At 38.3% G+C, this 23,521-nt stretch overlaps 1 protein-coding gene and 1 long non-coding RNA gene across 4 annotated transcripts in view; both read right to left on the reverse strand.

Moving 5' to 3' along the window:
* Positions 1-1,865: 1,865 nt before the first annotated feature.
* On the reverse strand, positions 1,866-5,238 carry LOC148185237 (uncharacterized). The gene is made up of 3 exons (XR_015772646.1): positions 5,006-5,238; positions 4,010-4,091; positions 1,866-1,959 (listed from the first exon to the last, which is right to left on the reverse strand). It is a non-coding gene; the product is annotated as an uncharacterized LOC148185237 (long non-coding RNA).
* An 8,658-nt stretch (positions 5,239-13,896) lies between these two features.
* The window catches only part of CUL2 (cullin 2), a 40,922-nt gene continuing 31,297 nt past the window's right edge, over positions 13,897-23,521 (reverse strand). For all 3 annotated transcript variants that reach the window (XM_014248742.2, XM_014248743.2, XM_005518683.3), the window contains exons 17-21: positions 22,202-22,268; positions 20,878-21,080; positions 18,441-18,542; positions 17,614-17,730; positions 13,897-14,511 (exon numbers count right to left, since the gene is read on the reverse strand). In XM_014248742.2, coding sequence (XP_014104217.1) covers positions 14,380-14,511; positions 17,614-17,730; positions 18,441-18,542; positions 20,878-21,080; positions 22,202-22,268 — 621 coding nt within the window. In that variant the 3' untranslated portion in view covers positions 13,897-14,379. The remainder of the gene's footprint in view (positions 14,512-17,613; positions 17,731-18,440; positions 18,543-20,877; positions 21,081-22,201; positions 22,269-23,521) is intronic.

The following is a 23,521-nucleotide window of genomic DNA, read 5'->3' on the forward strand; positions in this document are numbered from 1 at the left end:
AAAAGAACTTAATCCCTGCTTATCATTTCCACACCATTCACATCTATAACCTTTATGAAGTTCTCCTCTGCTCCCACCTCTTCCCTAATTCCTGCCTACAAATCTGTCCTTCCCATTCCAGAGCCATGGGCAGGTACAACATGGTGTCTCTCCAGCACAGCAAGGCTTGGTCAGACAGGTTCTATACCTGGCATGGCAGGTGTTTCTTTTTCATTATCAACCAGCCCTTTAAAGGATATAAGCGTTTATGAGCAGTGCCTCGTCCTAATTGCATTATTCCATTAGCTCAAGGAACAGAGCTTTATCTCACAGTAATCGAGGCAGCAGCAGCAGCCTGAGCTTCATGAAGGATTACTGCCTTGAGCCCTGGGAAGAGCAGGCTGCGTCTGTCAGCTCATGTCCTCTTCTACATGTCCAACCCCCACAACCAAAGCCAATCACAATAAGCCCCCTCTTCTTACAGCATCCTGATAATTGATTTCCTACAGCTGCTCCTGGGTCTTGTTCCAACCCTAAACATTCCCAAATGCTCTGAGGAATTTCAAGGTCTTTTCCAAGTTTTGGGCCCAGCCTTGTTTTTGCCCTCATAGCATTCCTCATGGCCAAGCTTCCAGCACAGCATTCATCTACATGAATGTAGTGTCCGTGTGCATTCATTCAGCACTCCTCTCACTGTGGTAGACATCCACTCAGTAGCATCTCTGGAGCACTTCTTCACTGAAAGGAGCCAGAACAGCTGAGAGGAAACCACAAAGTACCTACTTTTTCCTATTGACTATACAAGGGTGGAAGATGAGTAACTCAGGTGCAAAACTTTATGCTCTAGACTTCTGAAGTTAGACATCTCTTGACATCAAAAAAGGATTATACAGGCTGCTAAAATAATGGAATTTTTTTTTCCTAGATAAAAGGATATATTAATTTAACAAACACAAATTTTAACAATTCCTACACACTGAATTTCAAAGTTTGTTATTAAATGCAAAACTGTTTATGTTTATGTTTATAAACAGTCTACTCAATAAAACAAAACCTAAATAATTAAAGGAAAGGCTTTTGCTTTCAATAGAGATTTAGAAAATAATTGAGTTCTCTAAAATAACTGCAACTATTCTGCAGCCCATTTAGAAAGACACAAACAAGGGTAATTTTATTTAAGACAATGAATCTAATTTCTTTTTGATCTTGCATGTAGTATCTGCAAAGGACAAAGAACAAAGGTCCTCAGAGCCCTTTGGTTGTGCTTCCACAGCATCTCACTCAAAAAATATTAGAAATGGTAGAGGTCTAGTTCACTCAGCTCTGCCAAATGCCTCTCTTGAGTTGCATTCTTATTGTTTGTTACATTCTAGGTCTAAGTATCCAAAATGTTGAAACGCTGTTGTATAGCTAAAAATCATAGTAAGGAAGGTTTTCCTCATGTTCAGCTTGAAATATCTTTCAGTTCACCCAACCATCCCTTATTGTAGCTGTTTTATGTCCCCAGATTGTTTATATGTTGTTTATGCTCCCTCCCGCCTCCTCCTTGTTCATATTTATCATTCAAATATTTTTAAATCAAATGATATCACTCAAAACCCTGAGGTGCTCAAGGAGACTCTACAGTCCTACAGCTCTTCTGCCAAGTAGGTCAGGGCTCAGGGACCAGCCCCTCATGCTCTTGTAGCTGACAGTTACAGCAGCAGAGCTATGAGGAGCTCTTCCAGGCAAGGCTGCACCGAAGGAGAAATCCAACCCACAGTTAAGCCAGGGAGTGAGCTTTGGCTCACATTAATGGTATGTTATCCGTGGTTCCAAAACCAGGATGGGCTCGGGTACTGCCATAGACTTTTCATCCACAGTAAGAACTAACATACTAATTGCCTGGGGTTTTTGCATGCTGGCAGCAGATCCAAGAGGCCAAGCCTGACTCATTGCCACCTTCTTCAGCTGGGCAGCCACCATGGCTTCCTTCTGCTCCTGGAAATATCCAGAGGAGTAAAGACACTCAGGGATTGTCACCATGCTCCAAGACACCAGCAGGTATGTGGCAGAGCAAGGTCATTCATTATTGCAGTACTTATGTACTTAGATGGTTCTTATCAAATCTTCATTATTTGCCTAACAAGTTTCAGATTAAAGCCTGGAGTCCAAATTTTCTCCTCTACCTATCCATTTCCTTTTGGGAAAGAGAATGCACATGAACCTGGCCTGTCAAATCTAATGGTATTCATTCTGCCATTCAGCTTCATTCTCTCTATTTTCCCTTTAGCTTCTCTCACCTAGGATTTCATATTCTCATGCAATTTTATGCATGTTTATTTCATTACACTATATTTCATCTTCTGTGTATAATCACTGGCCTCAGCCCCATAAACTAGATGCAATTTACACAAAATTGAAGTAATTCCTCACCTTTAAGGTTCCATAGAGCACAGTGGAGAGTAACACTAATGGGAACATCCTGAAATGTAAACTATGCTGTCCCATCGCACCATGTATTCTCAGACAGCTTCATACAACTACAGCAATCCAGTCTCCCACTGTGGAACCTACAGTTACTAATGCTAACTGAGAAGGGATGCAGGTGCCTTTGAATTGCTGCTAAAGAAAGAAGCCAGAAAAGAAGGCTGTATTCCTAAGGACTTTTCAATCTATTTCTAAAACTTTGTAGTAATGCTAGCTAGACTCTGGTGAAAATGCACATACTGATGTCTCTTGGTAGCGCTAAAAGCGTGTGTACACAGGAGGCCAGTGCAAGCAAGCAAGACACCCAAGAGAGAATGTTAATCCTGTGGAACCCATAGATTCCAGAGACACGGGTGCAATTGTAGATGACAAACGATATTTGGGTGGAAAGGCTGAGAAATTAATCTCATGAAGGTTAGGAAGAAATGAGCATGAGGTTTCATAATAACCTGACAGGCACAAAGACTGGACAGTGTGACTGGAGAGGGGTAGTGATGAGAGCTGGAAGTTAGCTGGGCTCAACTGTGGAAGGAGAAAGGGGCCAATAGACTCATGGTCAGCTTCTCCACAGAGACCTGTAAGCAGTCCTGGGATATTTGCTTTGTTACAGCTTCCATCTAATATCAAAACAAGCATCCAACTAGAACAGGCTGTTCTCTTGCCAGTTCCCTGTGGCACCCCAGTCTAAGACTTTGCTGGTTTCGTGTGTGTGTGTATTTTTGTTTTAATAATCATATAAGAGGATTTCAGACATTTTTCCCCTGGTGCTTTCACTCCATTTAGCATTGTGAAAATCTCCTCCGCTTTGTAGTTTAGCTCTGCCTAGGGTTTGTGTTTTGCACGCTCTGATTGAATGAGGGCACTAATCCAACAATGGGGTTGCCCGTTAAAATTTGTTTAACCTTTGCTTCAAGTTATAAAAGAAAAAAATAATCTCTGCTTCTCACAGAGATGGAGATTGACTTTATTAGGTCAAGGTTTACTCAAAATTAAAATAATGAACTATATTATCAAGCTAAACCCAATAGTGACAAAAATTGTGATTCTGAAATTTCACACACAGAGGCACCTTACTTTTTTTTATTTCCAGACGTTCCAGATAGGTGATGTCTCACCTCTATGCATGCCCAGAACTGCCTCAGTCTCAGCAGGGCCAAACAGCTCAGCACTGCAGCCTGAGCAGGCTCCAGAACCTCATGTCCCCTAAGGGGCTCTGTCTGAAGGGTGTTTTCAGAACACACAACAAGATTAGGCGCCCCATGAAGTGCACTGATGGCAGATACTTCCTTTTCAAATAGAGCCAAAGGAAACCAGCAACCTTCTCACCTATCCCTTCTATTTAATAGCCTGGGGATGAGAATGCACACCCAGGAAGGAGAAGACCCAGGCTCAGTTCCCTACACTGAGCCTGAGGTAATCCAAAGCAGCCTCTTAGGGGCACCTTGCTAAAGGTTCACCTGAGAGCGAGGCCTCTCTAATCCTGCTACTGAAGCTGCCAAACACAAGGGAATTCGGGATCCCACCAGGCCAGACTGAAAGCACACTCTCATGTCCTGGCTACCTGGGGCAAATTTTGGCTTCTGCTCCCAGATGAGTCCTCACATTTCTTCAGATCCACAGCACTGCCCACCACGCTGATGCATCTGTGAAGACAAGTACTCTGTAATATAAAAGGTTAAAATATCTAAATCTTCTTACTATTGGGTTGCCCTATATATTCCAACCAGATTACTATATCCAGGCATCTAAAAATCCTTTCTTATTATTTATTTCTGCCACAAAAAATAGGAAAAAAACACAAACCCATTAAGACTTTGGGAAAAAAAAAAAAGCAAACAGCTTTCAGACAGAAATCTCAAAACAGTAAGGAGGTGATGCAGGAGCAGCCTTTAAATAACACGATTTATTATACCCTTTTTCTACTGTCACACCTCCCCCCCTACCCAATTAGCTGCAGCCCGTTTCAAATGGTAAGACAAGTATAGATTTTTGGCTCCATTCCCAACCTGTTTCTCTGCTTTAGGGCTTCTTCCATTCTCTCCTGTTCACTTGGAACTCACATAACAGCATTGCTAAGCCATTTCAAAATCTTGGGTAAGAAAGTTTGGTATCTGCACCTGTAACTCTCATTGCTTTCACTATTTCCAGCTTCTTCCTTATGCCAAGTTTAGATCCCCTATTTAATTCACATGCATCTTCAGATGAAGAGGCCTTTATTTTCAGTAAAGCTTCAAAAACTCACACCATCAGATAATCCACACAAAACTCAAAGAAAGGATGTTTGGGGATTGAGGAAGCAGCTAACAGGAACACAAGGAATGAGAACATTAAGACAGGAGTAAATAATGGGGAATCAGACATGAAGCTTCTCTTTGGTTACTACTTGTGCTTAAAAGCTGCCCAGCTGGTGAATTTTAGGTTAGAGATTTTTCCTTCCCGAGACAAAATTATGTACCACACATCAAAACACACAACATATTCCGGCACTGTTATCTCTGTATCTGCCTATTCCTCCATTTCATACATCCTTAAACTCCAAAACTGTATCTTTCCCCACCTTTCTAGGGCCCCTCTAACAGTGATTTGTCTGTGAACAGCTTTACACCCATCTTGTTTCTCAGCCCTTCTCTCTCTCCTGGTCTTCTTTTCTCTCTCTTCATCTCTTGGTAAGAGGATGATCAACACCTTTCAAAAGCTGCAGCGCTGCCCCAGCCTCCTCTTCCTACGACAACAAATGGTTATCTCTACCCAGGATTCCAGTGGAAAAGCAAAGTACATTTTCCTGCAAGATGTGCTGTCCTTGCATGGAGAAGGCACTTGATTGAGATGCAAAGTACCTTCCCCTTTTTCCCCTCCCTCCCAAATTTGCTTAAGGGTTGCAGCTGTCTCAGTAGAAATGAATCACAGCGGGTCCTAATACTCATTAGGAACATTGAAATCACAGAATATCCTGAGCTGGAAGGGTCTCACGAGGATCGTTGAAGTCCAGTTCCTGGCCCTGCAAAGCAAAATCCCAAGAATACCAATCCTGTTAACCAAAACCATAAGAGCATGGCAGCAGCGGGACTCTGTCTTCCCAGCTTCTGACTGTGTATGCACAAGTTTCACTGCGTTCTTGTCCTGAGCCCTCCAAGCTCTCCTTGCTGCAGCAACTGCTAAATTCTGGGTCTGTAATGGAGAGCGTTTCCTCTCCTAGAGCACAGCTGCTGTGGGAAGCTGCTGCTGGGACCCGCAGGACCGAGCGAGGCTCCCTGTGCCCAGCTCAGCTGCCGCAGCTACCTCTGCTGGCAGGAGGCTGCAGCGGGGCCTCTGCTCCCCCAACACGCTCAGGCACCTCGAACGCCTCAATCTGACCAGGGAGAAGCATTACAATTCCATTTTTGCATATTTGTCTTCCCGATATTCGACCTTTTCAGCAGAATGTATGGCCACACTGGTTCCCCACCCTTGTCACTAGGGTTAGAAAGTCTTTAAACCAGCAGAGATTCTGCTGTAACACTTTGAGGAAAGAACCCGCATTTCCCACAGTTGCAATCAATTCTGCTGCTCTGAGTTAGCAGGGGAATCATATTGCAGTAGTGGCTTCAGGGAAGATGAGAACTGCTACAAGCAGGTTCGATAGCATTCTATCACCTTCCCCAAATTTTCCCAATCAGCCAATGTTCCTGGTGAGTAAAGAACAATCTCATTGTGCAAAACCAGAACAGTGGAAGGATATTTTCCCTTCATGCTGCAACATAACCTAAAAATATTGATTTTAGAGCAGTTGTCACTGAATGTAACTGCTCTAAAATTTCTGAGTCTTTGTAGCCTCCAGCAGAGTCTGAATACAGAGATGTTCTGTCACAGTTCTGCCACAGTTGCTTCCTCTGTTACTCAAGCAGGTGATAGCTTGAAAAGGAGTTTGCATTTATGTTGTCCATACTTCAACTAGCATGTAGCTAAGTGGAAGTTTTCACAGTCATTTTATACGCTCAAAAATGAACAATATATCCCCCAAAGGATTTCTTAGGACTACAGAAGTTAATTCAAAATACTACTCTAACACATGGATCACTAAATGCTGGTTTTCAGTGCTCTGTAGGAGTGGTATAAAAACTTTAGTCTGTGTGGACAGGGTTTAATGGGATTTTTAGTTTCATAATTAAAAACCAGACACAACCATAGCAAACTCCTGAAGAAAACCTGGTTTAAGCATCCTAGTGCTCACATAATTATGACAGTAATAAAATCACATTCTAAGGGAGGCTAGGCAAAACCACTTGCTACAGAAGCAGACAGAGGAGTAGAAACTTGTGACATACCTTTATATGCACAGATTTTTAAAAAAGAAAAAAAAGTTAAGGTGCTATGTACAAGTGTCATATGTCATATACAAAATGTACTATGTAGGCACTAGAGCCTGGAAGGTATGGCATGAAAGGAGATGGTCACAGTGAGGAGGTGAATGCAGCAAGAACAGCCCCTGCAAAGACAAACAACTTTTCCATGTCTGGAGCTCAGCCAGCTAACCACTGCTGCAGATGTGCAACAGCACAATGGCCATTTTAGCCAGGGTGGAAGGGAATGCTGAAGGATGCAAAGCCCAGAGTGCACATTGACAGGAAACGTGGATTAAATATTCCATAAAAAAAATCCTTTCAGAACAAACTTCTTGAAGATCTGCTTTTCAAAAGCCTGTATTTTATTTTATGAAAGGGTTTATAAACCAGCAACAACAACAACAACAAAAAAGTCAAAAAGAAAAAGTCAAAGGCAAATCCAAGCATAAAACAGCAATTTTACCTGTCATATTTTTATCTTTGTCATTGTAAATGACCCACATAACCTAGAGTTTCCTGAGCCACCTCAGCTAATACCTGATTAAGAAGTTTATCACATGCTTCCTGGCATTTTAATACACAGTTTCTGATCTTTGTCCCTGTATTAAAATTAAGTCCATGCAGACCACAGCCTCCTTTGCCACCTGAAAATCCCCAGGGTCATGTCCCAGTCAGCCCTCCACCTTCCCCGATTGCTGAAAGAGTGACGGCACTACCGCTCTCTTTGGGCTCTGTTGGCAAAGTGAGGCTTGTCCCGACACGCGGTCCTAACGCACACGGGAGCTGTACCAGGAAGGGAAGGAGCAGATATTCCAGCTCTGCCTGTCAAGTCTGCATTTCAAAGGTTGTGCCTGGGTGTGGGAAAGAATAAAGAGGGTCTGCCAGTCCACATGCAAAGCTCCGCACTCTGCTGCCCCAACTGCCAGGCTGTCGCTCAGGACCGGAGCACATCCCCACCCATCCCTCCCCACTGAGTTAATACCAGTTGTGCTCAGTGGCACAAGCTCCATTTCTTCCCATCTATCTAACAAACTGCACACATTCTTTAAAATACATATTTTAAAAAACTGAATGCCCAGTGCCCCAAGACAGAGAGCATCCAAAACAGGCAAGGCTCCTGCCTTGAGGAAAGAGTGTTGAGGAACAGCTAGTGCAGCTTCTTAGTTACATCACTCAAAAATAATAAAATGCTTTTGGTTGAAAAAGAACTTTAAGATCACCTAGTTCCAATTCCACTGCCATGGGCAGGGACACCTTCCACTACACCAAGCTGCTAAGAGCCCCATCAAGTCTGGCCTTGAACTCTTCCAGGATGGATGACAGGTATTAATTTGTGGGGTCTTCTCCATGGACAGAGATTTAATGCTAGAGCCTATTTTCATGCAGATGGGTGGTTTCCCTAGCCCAAAATCACACTACTGTTGTTCCCAAGTGGAATGTTACATATTCCCAAAACTCCTTCACCAGCTGCAACGGGTACATCTCTGATTCACAGCCATGACTCAGGTTTTAAGCAGGGAATGACTTGTAGGTGTACATCTCTTCAATTTGCGGCTGCAGTAAGGCTTAGATACACCATTACCAGTACACAAAATCATGTGCCAGCAGACACACACTTGGGGGAAGGGAGAATTACACTTGGAATCCCTGAGACAAGGCTACAAATGAGGCTTTCCTTTTGAAGAAAAAGATGACTCCTTTTCATGCCTTCAGATGGCAGTCAGGCAGAACATATGGGCGAACCCATAAACGTAGTTTTGAAAGCCCAATTTCCAAGTCTTTTTAAGTTGCCAGATGGTGAAATGACCCCTAAACTTAAATGTTCAAATATTCATTACTGCTATCTAGATTACTAGCTCTCATTTAAGTCTATTATGAACATCAACCAGCACAGAGGAGGCAGATTGCATACAGAATTCTGGCCACTGCCACTTTCCTTCTGCACCAAGAAGCAGATGGCTCTTTAGTTACCAACCCACTGATGGGAACCCACTCTCCCAGCCCCAGCTCCCACAGGAATATATTAATGACTAAATGACAGGTCCCTTGTCTAAATTATTGTTTTCTAGTGCCTAGAATATTGGAATGAAAAACACACAAAAATCCATGGGAAGTAGATAAGAGCTCACTCTTTTTGATTTACCTTCATGCCAGTTTAAGTTTGTACATATTCGAGCAAGGTGACAGGCCTTGCTTGTCTTAAGACTGGGGCACTCTTCTGGTCAAGGAAAGAATGAGAACAGACTCAAAAAAGGCTGAGTCTCACATTTCTTGAATGCCCACTGGCATCACTGCTTGTGCCTCTCTTTAAAAGAGAACAAACTCTGAAGAGAGCATGTGATGTGCTGGATTCTGTGTACTACATCAACTTCTAAAGTGTAAGGATCAGCAGATCATTCATACCCTGCCACTGACAGCTTCCTCTTGATCAGCTCCAGACAGCACCTCACTCATGTATCTCACTGCTCTGAAGGAGCCAAATGCCTGGCATTTCTTAAAACAAATCTCATAAAACATCCCAAACTGGTTCAAATATACAGATGAGTACACGGTATCATGAGTTTCAGACTTTTTTATTCTCTCAAACTCAGGTTTTGATAATCACAAATTCTATTAAGCTAGTGATTGGAAAGAAGAAATGAAAATGGACCCATGAGTAGAGTTTTTAAGAAAACAGACCAAGTACATCTTATGAAACTCAACTGAAACTTCAATATAATGTGAAATACTATCAGAGAAGTACTGCACTTTTTATTATATATTCCTAGGTTATAGATTATATAACCAATATTAAAAGACAGGCAACAGCATTCTGCCAAGTTTCAAGACTGCCTTCAAACCACTCCTCTTTACTAACTGTTGACAGCAACAGTGCTACTGTTCTCAGCTGCTGGAAAAAGCCAGTTTGACACACATCAGAACCACCAGCTTCCACCATAAGGTGATAATTACAGTGTTTGCCGTTCAGTGACTATGTTAAGAACAAGGCCTCTTTCCTCTCCTTCAGGTGAGAAGATGCCAATCAATCTCCTTATGTATCCATTGCTCCTGTAAACACCAAAATATCAGATGTTTGGCTGGTTTTCAGTCAGACTGAAAAGAACTGATGCCTTGGCTATACAGACATTGGCAAATATTGTGTCTTACAGTACTTTCAGTAGTCCTAAAATACATGATTTTCTGTTCATACAGAAGTATACAACTGCATCAAAGATTTGGAGAGCAAATTTTACAGAACAGCAGTGTGTTATTTTATTTATCTCAGTGGAAGAGCGGAAGGAAGGACACACAAAGCTAGTATAACCCTCCTCTGTAAAATGTCAGAGACTTCCAGCTAGTCCAGAAGCTCTGGAAAAGGGTTCACATCCACCAAGTCTGCCAGTGGTTCAGGTGTACTTTGTACCTGATACTGTAACAGACTAGTAATGCATGTATCCAGCACTGTCCCCAGCTGAGGAGGAAGAACTTATGATGGTGTTAATGCCAACTGCTTGTTACTCCAGCCAAAACAACCAAACAAGTGAGTATTTCAGTTTTGCTTAAATCACCACTCAGCTTTAAATCACAGGGGTCCTAAAAGTAATTCCCTAAATTACTAGAACTGTTTTAGAAGTGATCAACAATACCTTTTGGCTTGCTCTGTATTTACTTCTGAGGCTTAGTCCTTCACTTCCCAGATGCATATGCAAGGCTGGGCTTACTGGGGAGCCTAAGGGAGCTTTCATGTCTTATGCTGTACTCCTGGGACAGCTGGTGGGAGCAGCACCAACAGGACTGCCAGATGCCAAACAGCCAGCCTCTCATCTACCTCTCTACTTTTGCTGCCTTTTATGTTCTTCCCTTATTGATGAAACTGTGAATTCCACAGAATGGAAACAATAACAAATGCACATCCAAGCATCCATCCGTATATGGATATGTTTGGTTACTTTTACCATCATATTTATTCACCCCCCATTTTAGAACCACACATGTGTTTATCAGTCTTGCATTGTTTTAAAATTATTATACTGAAATGCTTTTTTGACCCTTCCTCTTCTTTTCCATGATAAAATTGAAAAATGCTGCTTTCATACCAGCTCAGAAGTGCATCTTACCATAAACAAGTGAAGACAAATTCAGATTTGTAATAAGATAAAATAATCAGTGAAAAACAATTGTTTCTGGAGAGTATGTTTTCATACATTGTGACATCTTAGATTAATTAACTCTAAGTACTTACCATATTTGTAAAGCATGGACAGTCCTAAAATATCTGTCCTAGGGTACAAAGAATTAACGCTCAATATCAATACTATGCTGCAGTACTTGTTTTTAAAATTAACTTTTTTAAGGATAAGAAATATCTGTCTAAGCATAACTGAAAGATACCAGTTTATAAAATTTATTTCTCTACTGACCCATTTCTGTACTCTGCTTATTTGGAAAGGTGATGTACTCATTAAAAGTAATGATACTGCTTTGCAAACAGTTTATGTTATGGTGATTAAGTATCTTTTATAGCTCTGTCTGCCTTATGTATATGAACACACTAAAAAGCCAGTACACACTTTTCTTTCCTAGAACTAGACAATCAGTCTCAAGAAAAATTTGAACATCACAGAAACACCTTTTCAGTTAGTGTAAGAATGATCAGTAGTACTCCATACCAGAGGTAAAATGCATTTTGATATGAGGCATGTATGAGGTGTATGAAACCATTTTGTTTCCACTCAGCTGTATGGCTTCCTGTACACTAGCAGGTCATACATGTCAATAGGCGTATGACAAACAAACAAAGCAGTAGTTATACCAGTTTCTTCTAGTAAAAAATTTAAACTGTATGGAATTTTTGGCTATCTTCTCTTTTTTACAATTTACCCCTCCTGTTAATAGCTGTTAGCACCTTATATTTTGAACCTACAGTTTCCAAAGGTATTGGCTGCCAGGCTGAAGCTACAGACTATAAACGGCATCCCTGTGTGCCAGCAGTGATTTCAGTGACATAACCCAGCTACAGGGGCCTGAATTTTGCACTGCTTTTTTCCTGAGGGGAAAGCTGTGATTTATAAAGTAGAATAAAAAATATTTCCCAGCTATAACAACATTTCCTAAGAGGCACCATAAAGACTGAGTTTGTGTGTAATTATGAAAGACATCATCTGGGGATGCCAACTGCACTGAAGTAGATGAATGTTTTTAACTCACTAAACATGCCTCAACTCAGCAGCATGCTTATCTAAAACCCAAAATGATGGTTTAGGTATGCAAAAATTGAGAGATAAGGTAATGTTAAAACCTTGCACATTTGGGATAGAGCAGTGAAGTTTTGTGTTGCCTATGAAATGATTCTGAAAATAAATTGGTCAAGCCTTCTTCAAACTCAGCCTTAAAATTTTGCTACTGGAATCTACATTTAATTAAAGCTTTTATTAACAAGCTTAAAATCTGTTGACTTGAATAGGAGTTACAAGATAAAACACATTTGTTTCCAGAAACTTTGGTGTCAGTTAGTTTGTTTTCTGGAGAAAGGATCTGCTAATTCAACATTCAATAAATATTTCTTCCCTTTTTTTATTTTTTTTTTTTTTATATATAATGTAATAGAATATCGCCCCTATTTTTTGTACTAAGATGTAATGCAATAATTTTTTTTTTTTATAAAGCACAGAAATGCTTCACACTGAAATAGATTAAAAGTCACTCCAGTCAAAATCTATGCTGATGTGTCTCCTGTTTACTATACCTGGTGACAGTATAAGTACCTGTGCTGTCTCCCACCACATAGAGACAACTCTAAACTAACACTTGAGACAATGATCTACAGCACCATATTACAATTAAAAACCTCACTTCTTGAAGACATAAATCCACGTAAAAAAATCTAAATCTTAGTATAGTGGGATAAAACACCATAAATATGGAAGGAATGTTTACTGCTGTTTATTGTTTATTGCCCTTTATTCATCCTGAGCAAAATCCGCATCAGAAAAACATAGCACCACTTCTTGATGCATTTCCTAGTTAACCACAGAAAGTTTCCTATACCCTCTAGAAAGTATATGAATGTAATAACACTTAAGAAATAAGAGACAGCAACAATCTGAGAGTTGGAGAGAAGCCTTACATACCGTGAAAAACTAGAAAAAGAAAAGAAAATAAAAAGCTCCCTCCAAAGGTTTTTTCTTTAAAATTTGTTCTTGATGTGTGCATTTTTAGTAGGTGATACTACACAATCTAAAAAAAATACTGCAAATAGTATGTATCTACATATGTATTTTTATTTGCACACAAATCTGGCAAAAATAGAACATTTAAACTTAGTATTTATCCTATCAATCATAATTGCAGGCATAACCATGAGGAAACTCTTTTCTGCAGCAGGCATTCGGTGTGTTCAAATTCTCAATGCTCTTAAATTCCATTCACTTCCAGTGGGAGAGTTAGTACCTTTTAAAATTATAGTTTGCTTTTTTGAGAGTGAACAGTCACCATGCCAACCCTGATGAACAACACAGGACATGAAATAGCCTGTGGATTTCTTGTCTCACCCTAACAGCTGGAAATCTAATTGGGGCAGAGGAAAACATAACATGATAAAAACAACCATAGGAGTCAGGAGGGAAAGTAAGAAACAAGCAGTATGAGTTATGTGGAAACAAACATAGATACCTATCCATGTAGTGTTTCTATCCAATACATTAGATAAAAAACATTTTTCAGTCACCAGTCTGCCATATGCTTTCCCATTAAGGTGGTTTCACAAGCCACTGAACTCTATCTTTGATGTTCATGATAACTATTCCTAAGTGTTTGTGAACTACACCGCTTAAATCCCCTCAAACGTCAGTTTATTTTCTCTTGTAATGTATTCCTGCAGTGTGGGATTAACAGACACAGGGGAGGCCTTCAGGCATCAAGAATGTAAATTAGCCTAATCTCAAGAAAACAAGATGTGCACTTAACCATAAATATTTTTATAATCACATCAAACATGACATACCTGGTATTCAGTTTTATATAAATGAGTTGTTATGTCAGACCTACTTCTGAGGTTATCCAAAACCCAAACACGTAACATTATTTCTACTCTTCAGGCCTGAATGATATTTACAGACATTAATGCCATATTCCAGCTCTACAATCATTCGAGACACATTATATAACTTTATTTTTTTATTTGACAAGCAGCAGTATCATGTTCGTCATTTTTTTTTACATTTTAATGTAGATACAATTATTAGGTTATCTGTCATATTACAATATTTAGGTTTTTCATGTGATTTTTTTTTTACTTTGTCTTAAGATACATTAAAAAACATCAACTGCAAACGTGAAAGGGGAGGGGGAAAAAAAAAGCATGGTATCCAACCAATTCTCCACATTTCAGCAATACTTCACTCATTCTTTTAGTAAAGTTTTAAGAAATGTCATAATGACATGAGCTTGAAATATCTATAGGCATTTTCATTGACGCTCATGACATGGCACTGGTGATGTTGTAAACAGCAGAAAAACAGGGGCTGCCAAGTGACCAATTATGGAGGCACAGGCCTGCCTCTTCCCACAGGAACACACCAAACAGTGACAGCAATGATCTCCTTACAATCATACCTGCAGGATAGCAACATCATGCTACATAACTGTATTCGTCTGCAGAGGCCTGGCTTCGTTCTATGTACTGTTTGTCTATCAGGACTTCAATACACTTCTTAATCATGCTGATACTTGGGTTAAACCTAGCTCTTGATTGGCTAATTACCTGCAAAAGAAAGACACAGTTTTTGTGTTATTCTTATTTTTCACAGTGATAAATGTCGTCTAAATATTTGCTAGAGGCTTTAAGGCAGATTCAGTACATTTTGCTTTTCAAGACAGGATTAAATAACCCTGGAATAGTTAACTTATAACAAAGAAAGTATCTATGTATTAGTGTCAGGACACTGAAACTGACTGGTCAGCTCACTGGTTACTTTGGCCACATCTTCCCTAGATCTCTTCATTCCTTCTTGCTTACTTCATTTGTCACAGTACAAATGAAGACAAATATCCACATTAACAATTAAGCTAATATTAACACATTTCTTCACTACTATCACAGTGGAGTTCCCCTACCACTAACCTCTTTTCCTACTCAGTTGGAGAAAATCAGGATGAACTTCTCTTTCTTCAGTCACTGAAGACAGACCTACAATTTAGTGAGTTCCATCTGGCTATGCTGGAACTTTTTAATACATGCAGTAAGAAGCTATTTATTTTAAAAACAAATCTATATTTGCATTGTGGAAGAAACTGCCACTCCAGGCAAAATTTCGGATGTCTCTTACTAATTCTCAGTTTTGCCCATTCTCTTGTAGAGAAGGGAAAGAAATTGTATGTAATAACAGAATGTGCAAATTTGTAAGTAGGAAAACTTTTCAAACTAAAGATCTTACTACTCAAGTGTCATAATATATTTTGCCTGTAGTTTCTTATTTCTTCTGTAAAGAAAATAATTTTTGTTTTAGCTGAATTTCCAGTTTTCTTTACAACCTCTCACAGCTGGATTTGTCCCAGCTCTAGAGTTTGCTGGGGCCCTTTGTGAGCCAACAAAACTCACCAGGTGGAACTCACCCAGCAAAGCAAACAAAAAGCTCAAAAGAGTGAGTTTTGTTGGGCTAACAGCCAGGGGTCTGGTACATTCCACAGCAGTACAAGTGAGGAGAAAGTGGGTGCTAACAAGCTGATAGATCTGCTTGGATTTCACCAAACTTAGCCCTCCACTGAAGCTGATTGTCATCACCGAACTTCATGTATTTACATGAATGAATAAATATAAGACAAAGAGAACAGAAGAGAGAATTTTGTATTGGTATGGGTTTTCTTGTTATTGTTATTGGTTTGGTTTTTTTTTTTTTAATCAAAGATAGTACAAGAAAGAAGGATAGACAGAAATACCTGATGACCAGAATAAGTATTTTCTGTGAATGACTGCTCTGATGTCTCCCCTCCACTACTCTTCCAGACTTATTCATTTTATAGGAAAAGCTACCTTGTCCAGGTGACTGCAACATTGAGCTAGAACTGAGATTATCAGGGTGTATCCAACACAATTAACAATTCCACAAAAACCACATGCTGACATATACATGTATACCAAGGGCCTTGAGTATTTTCTTGGACACCTCACCCTAAAAGAAATGTATGGTGCTGTACTCTAAGTGTTAGAGCTAACTACATTAGGGTTAGGAGTCTCAAATATCTCTCTAACAGTACAATCCTACCCTTATAGCTAAGAAAAAAAATATTAATGAGGTGAGAAAATATTAACTATTCACAGTAAATAGATTCCTTTCAGAAAGATTCATTCTTACTCAAGAAGTCAAACAACACATTTTAATTGATACATTATATATAAAAATATAAACAGCATGATAAAAATAACAATGGCACCAGAATTAGTAACAATATCACAACTATACTCTCTACTTAGTATTTAACTAAGTAACCATGAAAATATCCACCTTTCTTGTAAAGCTGAAGAAACTATTCTGCAGGAGCCCTGCAAGAGCAAAACACAGCAGGGGCATATAAGTGGCCCTTCCCTTACAAAAATGAAGAAGCAACCAGAAAGGATTTGTTTCCAAAACATAAAAATTTGTAATCTATTTAACCCTTATAAGTGTCAAGCAAAGAAAGCAAATTTCAAGAAATTTTTCTAATAATTTGACAGCGGGCAGAAAAAATTTTTTTTTTAAAGATGAAAAGGCTTGCCTATCATTTTCTGGTTTTAATTGCAAATTCTTACATGATTTCATCATAATTGCATGAATGATTTAAATAACAGGAAACCAAATAAACACAGATTTTGAGAAAAATCAGGACCTATGCTGCCTCATCTTTTAGATATTCAAAATCAGGTTTCTCAAATTAAGCTTGCTTTCAGACTATTTGTATATAAACACTTCTTCAATATCCAAAACCTTTAAGAAGTCTCACACTGCATCTTCTGGGCTTATAAACTCCCTGTTTCTGCTAGGTTATTTTTTAAGAAATAAAAATTAAGTAGTGGATGTGGTAAACTGTTTCTTCCATCACCACAAATTACTCAATGTCTCTCCACCTCTACTCAAAATGGTTGAATAAAGCAGGAATCTTTATTCCCCCTCCCACCAGTCTTCTCTGAGGCCATCCAGCAAGGCTAAGAGATGCAAGAATGAATTAAACTGAAGAAAGGGCTTTGGAAGGTTGAGAAAAGTAAAACTGGGAACTGGTTGGAAGGAGCAAATATTAGGCTGGAATGAGAAATACATTTAGGCAGGCAACCAGCAGATGGGAAAGTGGGAGAAAAACTAAAGAAATAGCACTTCCTTCCAAGCCAGCCTGTGACAGTTCACAGGTCATTAATCTGGAATCCAAAAAATCTAGAGAACTGTACCACTTTGTGGAAAAGGGAGATTAAAAAGTGCATGTCTCCATACCCAGACAACTTTTAAAATTTAAACCATGAGTTATAATAAAATAATGATTAGAGCACAAACTTGGCTAAGTGCTTCTGTGGAAATACCATACTAGAATATCCCTATTCGGGTTTTCAGCTGAACCCATAGTCCTGGCAATGATTTTTATAGGGTACAACATCTCTTGGCACAGAACCAGCTGACAGGAAAGAGCAAGAACCTTAATGCTTTGGTGCTAAGACAAATTTACAAGATTGAGGGATCCCAGCTAGTGCTCCAGTACTGCAGTTCAAAACAGACCCCATGGAAATTCTCACTAATTTTGCTGGAGTACTGGTTTCCACATGGTTGAGTTCTGTAGTCCAATGTTCTACCCTACTATCCTGAAGATTTTAATGAAATCAAGCTCAAGGACTTTCTCTTACCTCCTGAATAAGAGCATTATGTCGCAGCACTTTACGTGCTTTCATGATACGGACTATAGCAGCTTGAAGATACATTTTCCTGTCTTCATCTACAGCACTTCGGGTCTGCTCCATCTCCTGTGACACAGGAAGAACAGTAATGCCCAAAATAAAATAAGACAAATAAAGACTGAATAAAAGTATCTTGAATCTATACTTTTTAATTTACTAATAGTAGTGAATTAATTGAAAAATGCAGGTGTAGTTCAATTCCAGGAAAAGTATGTCCATAAATCGAGGATATCAAGTTCCATGGAAGTCAGTAGGAAAGTGGGAGAGAGGCATCTAAACCAACATTTTTGCTAGGGAAAAAAGCAAGCAGAATTGACCATAATGTACTGAGTTTGGCAGCACACACCTATCTTGTACAAAATCCCGTGTCTTAGGAGATACACTGAGAACATGTATTAACAACACAGGAGTTGATTTTAATTGCCAAAGGACACAAAACCACAGAAAACGGTTGATTGGTTCTGCTTTTCTTGCAGTAAGTTGCTTTTATAAACACCAGCAACAATAAAGTCTCATGAGATAGACTAAACATCAATACCATTTGGTATTACCATTTTGTTTATATTTTTCTTCTACTTTTTTGTTCCTATTTAATCTTCTCTTGCCTGTATTTTAAGTACAAAAAATTGTGTTGCTTAAGTTTTAAACCTATAAAATTTCTTTCATGAATGTTAGGGAATTTGATATCTGCTTACACCAAACTAACACAATAAATTCCATCTTAGAAAAATCAGCTTTCTAAGCTATTCAGGCTACAAACACCAAAGAATACTTGCCTGTGGCGTGTCTTTCTGCATTGATGTGGTGATTTTAAACTTTGTTCGTTTACTGCTGAAGTTCATATTTAATGAAAATGTAGACTCTGTCTCTATATCTTCCTGCAATAGAGAATACTTTTTAAAAGTCAGGAATGGAACCAGAAAATAGCAATAATATAACAATTTACTTATAAAAGTTGCAGTTAGGGTCTTACGTACACAGAAAAAATTTCAGATTTGTAATTGGAAATTCTAAAACGCCACTTGAACCAGGTGAATTTTTAAAGCTAGTTTAACACATCTAGAAATCAAGTTATGTCAGAAGACACTACAAAAAACTCTGCCATACAAGAATTTTGTTAACAAGCAATTTCTCTTTTAATACTTCGATAGCTTATCTTAGTTGCAAACACTCTCCACTTAAAGTCATTGTCTCCCTGCAAAGGAAGTAGGATTTACATTTATTTATGACAGGACCTCAAAGGGCAGCTGCTGCTTTCAAAATTTTTACAAAAGTTGTCTTCCAGAATTTAAGGAAAGGCATGTAAGCATTTTTTTTATGATATTGCAGAAACAGCTGACAAACTGCAACTTCTACAATGCACATCTATCTGCAGATTTTTTTTTTTCCCCTGCAGTAAAATCACCTTTATATTCAACACAGCATGATTGGACACATCTCTGTGGTTTCCAGGCAAGAGTCTGAACAGGTATTACCAATTTCCAGCAGAATAAAGTTACTGAGTTACTGGGATTCTGAGATCTTGGAATCCTGCCAAACTGTCTAAAGCACAAGCATTTTAGTAAGCACAGAAAATATTTATCTAAATATGCACTCAAACCGATATTAATTCTAATTTTATATCTTGCTACAAATAGTTTGTGTTGCAATATATGTAAAAACCAGGACACCAGGCACAGTTTAGAAAATATAACATGAAAGGGGAAAGACTAAGAGCTTTAAAAATAATAAACTTGCAAAAAATAGACTAACATTAAATTTTAGCATTATTCTGCTGGCATGGCTTGAATATAAACCAAAATAAAATGTGCATTGAGCATTAACTCATAAAGCATAATTCTAATGAACCAATGAAGATTTTGGCCAAAGCTTCTCATGCTCTTTCCCCCACACCTGTTCAAAAAATGAACAAACAAGCAAAAGCAAACTACATTTACTACACTGTACTTTTCTGTTTGGCTCAGATACAGGTAAAGGGAAGTTTGTGTATTGAATTCCACTGCTTAAGCCACTAAAGCTCACTTGTTTATTTAACAAGTAAGCTGATAGACTGTCTACAGATCTACTATCACATTGCTGGATGGAGTGCAAAGAAAACAGAAATAGTAAAGACACTTGAATACAATAATCTGGAAGGTAAAGAACTGGAAAATGCAGTGGTAAACATTAAAAAGTAAAAGGGTTGGAAAGCTGTATTATTCCTTCTTCTATGACATAAGCTTTAAGAAACTGGGTGAACCTTATACAACTGACATAAATAAATGTAAATCCTTTAAATAAGAGGCAATGTTCTAAGATTATTAAAGGTCTCACTGTTTCCTGTAATAGCTCCCAGTGTTTTATTTGACCACATCTTCCCAGCAACTGTTCCAACCTGAGCTCATTTCTAGGTATTGGAAGCATGTCCTATGCTTCAGCCAAGCATCAGATCTTCCTTGTGATCTCACTTTCCATTTTCTAAAATTTTCCTGGTTAAAAACAAAAGCAGCTATCAGAGCAGCTTTGGATTTCTTCTTGTAAATGAATTGAACAGCTTCTTCTGTCTGATACTGTCTGCATAGTGGGCTTTCTGGGTGAGCTGGAAGCACATGCTAATGTCTGTATGGGATGCACAGGCACTTCTGCAGTGTTTCTTACTTAACAGAGTAAGGTCTGTGCCTTTTGCTGGATGGGAAAAAAGGTCTCACATAGGGTGTAAAGAAGGATGAGACAGAGTCAGAAAAAGAAGTATCAACCATTGCCTTAATTACAAACAAAGCTCAGATATTACTGGAATTCCAAGAAATTCATGGTCTGGCAAATTGCAGCAAAAATCCTCTCACAGAAGTCCTCCCTGCTCTCTTTCTTGCTCCTGTAATCTGTCAGCAAGGAAGAACACGGTTGCTGGTGCTTTCAGCCCCTTAATCCCACAAATATTTTTTTAGGATCACTATAAGACTCTGGTTTACTGCCTAGGCTCCTTCCCGTGATTCAGTACAACTTTGAAAGCAAGGCAACAGAAACAATAAAGTCCCTGCATTATTACCTTCTGCTGCTATAGGCATAGAAAGCCTATATGACAGGCACTCTACTTCCTCCTGTCTCTTTCCTTGTAAGTAGAGATTAACAATTTTTCACAAGGGTCAAAAATAAAAGCAAACAATGGATATTAAAAAAGTCCTCAACAAATATCAGAATGACAAGACTGAAAACATGAATATTGTTATGGCATACCTTGTCTGAGTCATGGTTGATCATTTTGACATCAAGCAAAGATTTTATGGTTTTTGTCAGTTCCTTCTCATTCATTTGTGTACTGTCCTGAAGCTCCTTGTAACTGACAGTCTCACTGTTGTTGAAGGCAAGCAACACTGCCATTTGGTATGTTGTGACCATGGCTACGTAAGGTTTGCACAAATAATTCATTTTTACTTCACCTGTAATGATACAAGTAGTATTTCATAAATTGATGAAAGGTGCTGAAAAGTCTTAATCTTAACCTGAAGCTTAATTACAAGAGCTCCTCCTACATTTCCAGACATTCAACCCAAGTCTGCTTTTAACACTTAAAATGGGAGAATGACAACTGATGATGTGAATTTACACATATATAATGTGCCCTATAACACACCCCTCATCCTGGTTAACTAGACAAATAGGGCAATATAATATATAATAATTTTAAAAAAGAAATTCCAAGTAGCCTTAAGACATTGCAATTCATGAACTTCAATTAACACAGTTTACACTCAGAACAGTGATTAACAGGAAAGCTGTTTAAAGGAAAGATCTAAAAACAAAGTAAAATACGTGCCCATGAAAAATTTTTCATATTCTTAGATTTTTAAAATTCCCATGAAAAACAAAAAGCACTGAAGAAATCTACCTGAAAGCAGATTTAGATATTCTGTGCAAAGGTGAGTGTGAATTAACAGCAACCTTCTATTACCAGAACTAGATTTTCATAACATTACGTTATTGTGATTTTCACCTCCATGTTACATATTGCAGTATCCAATTGTTAAAGCATGATACTGAAAGCACTTAAAATAAAACATGATTGACTGACACTTACTAAACTTTATGACTACACTGACTAAAATAAACTATAATGTAATATACATCTTCTAAGGTATTTTTAACATATATTCCTATACAGTAAAAACAAGTATGTATTTATGTAGATACTCACATACCTGGGTGAAAGAGGATAATATGCATTCTTAAAATTATTCAGTATTTATGTAAGGAATATCTAGACTACAGAAACAATTCCAGGCCAATTATTATTAACTCAGTAGTTCTGCAGTGTTTTTTTGCAGTTAAGAACATACAGCTCTAGTTTTACTAGGATTTAATAAATCACAGGTATGCAGGTTTACAAAAGATAGATTTTTGAAATTCCAGGTAGTAAATATTAAATTAATTTATAATATAAAATATGTCTGTTGACTTTATATGAAAGATAATGTTCCAACTCCACAGTCTTTTGCCATTTGAAAAGAATGTTTAGCAAATAACTGTCAGATCATAAGTTGAACAAAGCACTTATTTTTACCTGTACAAAGATAATGTAACCAAGTAAGCTTCCTTCCACTAAAATGCTGACTGTAAAATAATTCAAACTGCAAAACAAAATGAACATCAATTAGTCACACATATAAGTACTCAAAACAGTTTATTATCACCCTACCATCCCAATGAAGAAATACTGGTTTTATGTCCATCACACTGGATGCAAACATTGCAGGTCAATTCATGACAGCATTTTCCTTTAAAAGATAAGTGATGACTGAATCCTAACTTAAGGTCTACCTCTGATAATGAGAAGAACTTCAGAAAATTCAAAGAACCCTTTCCTAAAATGAGATCAAACTCCCTAAACCCCACAATGGCAACGCTGTGTACACATACACATTTGGTTTATTCTGATTTAGTCTGGGAACTCTGATTATCACTGAAAGAAAACATAAAAACAGGGACTTTTGACCTCTTTAGGAATTAGGTGGTTTTCTACCCACAAACTTGCACAGTATGAAAAACAGTATTTGTACACCACTCAGATACATATTTACAGGAAGCTTCAGCACGAAGAGGTTGCTGAAGAGGTTGCCCAGTTACAGAGGTACTCACATACTTTGGAGCGCAATTACAGTATTTTTTTTTCTATCTCAATTCTTCCCAGAATACTAAGAGAACTCTCTCCACAGGTCAAATGACCAAATTGGACAGTAAAAAAAACATTGTCAGACAATTTTCAGACTCCCCCCTCAAGGTCATGTTGTTTCTTTAGGGAATTCTAATTTAAAGCACTGATCTAAAGCATCTAGCTAGATGACACATGAATAAGTTTGCTCATTTAAAACAGCAAAACAGTGAAATTAAGCAACACAACCCAGACTCTGAGCTGGTTCTGATACACAATTCTGTACCAATTTTCCAACTGAGGCACAACTGACAATACTCCTATTTTATACCCACAAAGACAGCAAAGTCTCATCAGTCACCTGGTCATCCTGTAGTCTGGGTCAGAAGCTATTATATTGCTAAAACCAAGTACCACTTAAGTGGAAATTAAAGCTGAATATAAGTAGACCTAATAGTCAGTAGTAATACAAGAAAAAGATCCTTCACCACAGAAAAAGACATTTGCCATTACAACTTACATCAAACAACAATTTAAGGTATAAAACCTGCTATAAAAATCTCTTATGTCCAATAATACGAAATTTGTATTGCTCAAACTGTACTTAACCATTAAATATACCTTAGCAAAGATCAACAAAAATATTCTGTTTTTCAACAAACATTGTACAAGTAACACTTAGAATATAATATAGTCAAAAGCAGCAAAATACCTCTACAAAGTGGAAATAAT

This window comes from Pseudopodoces humilis, chromosome 1, assembly GCF_049639895.1.
Source record: "Pseudopodoces humilis isolate 2021_Gansu_Grassland_sample_001 chromosome 1, ASM4963989v1, whole genome shotgun sequence".
Lineage (NCBI taxonomy): Eukaryota > Metazoa > Chordata > Aves > Passeriformes > Paridae > Pseudopodoces > Pseudopodoces humilis.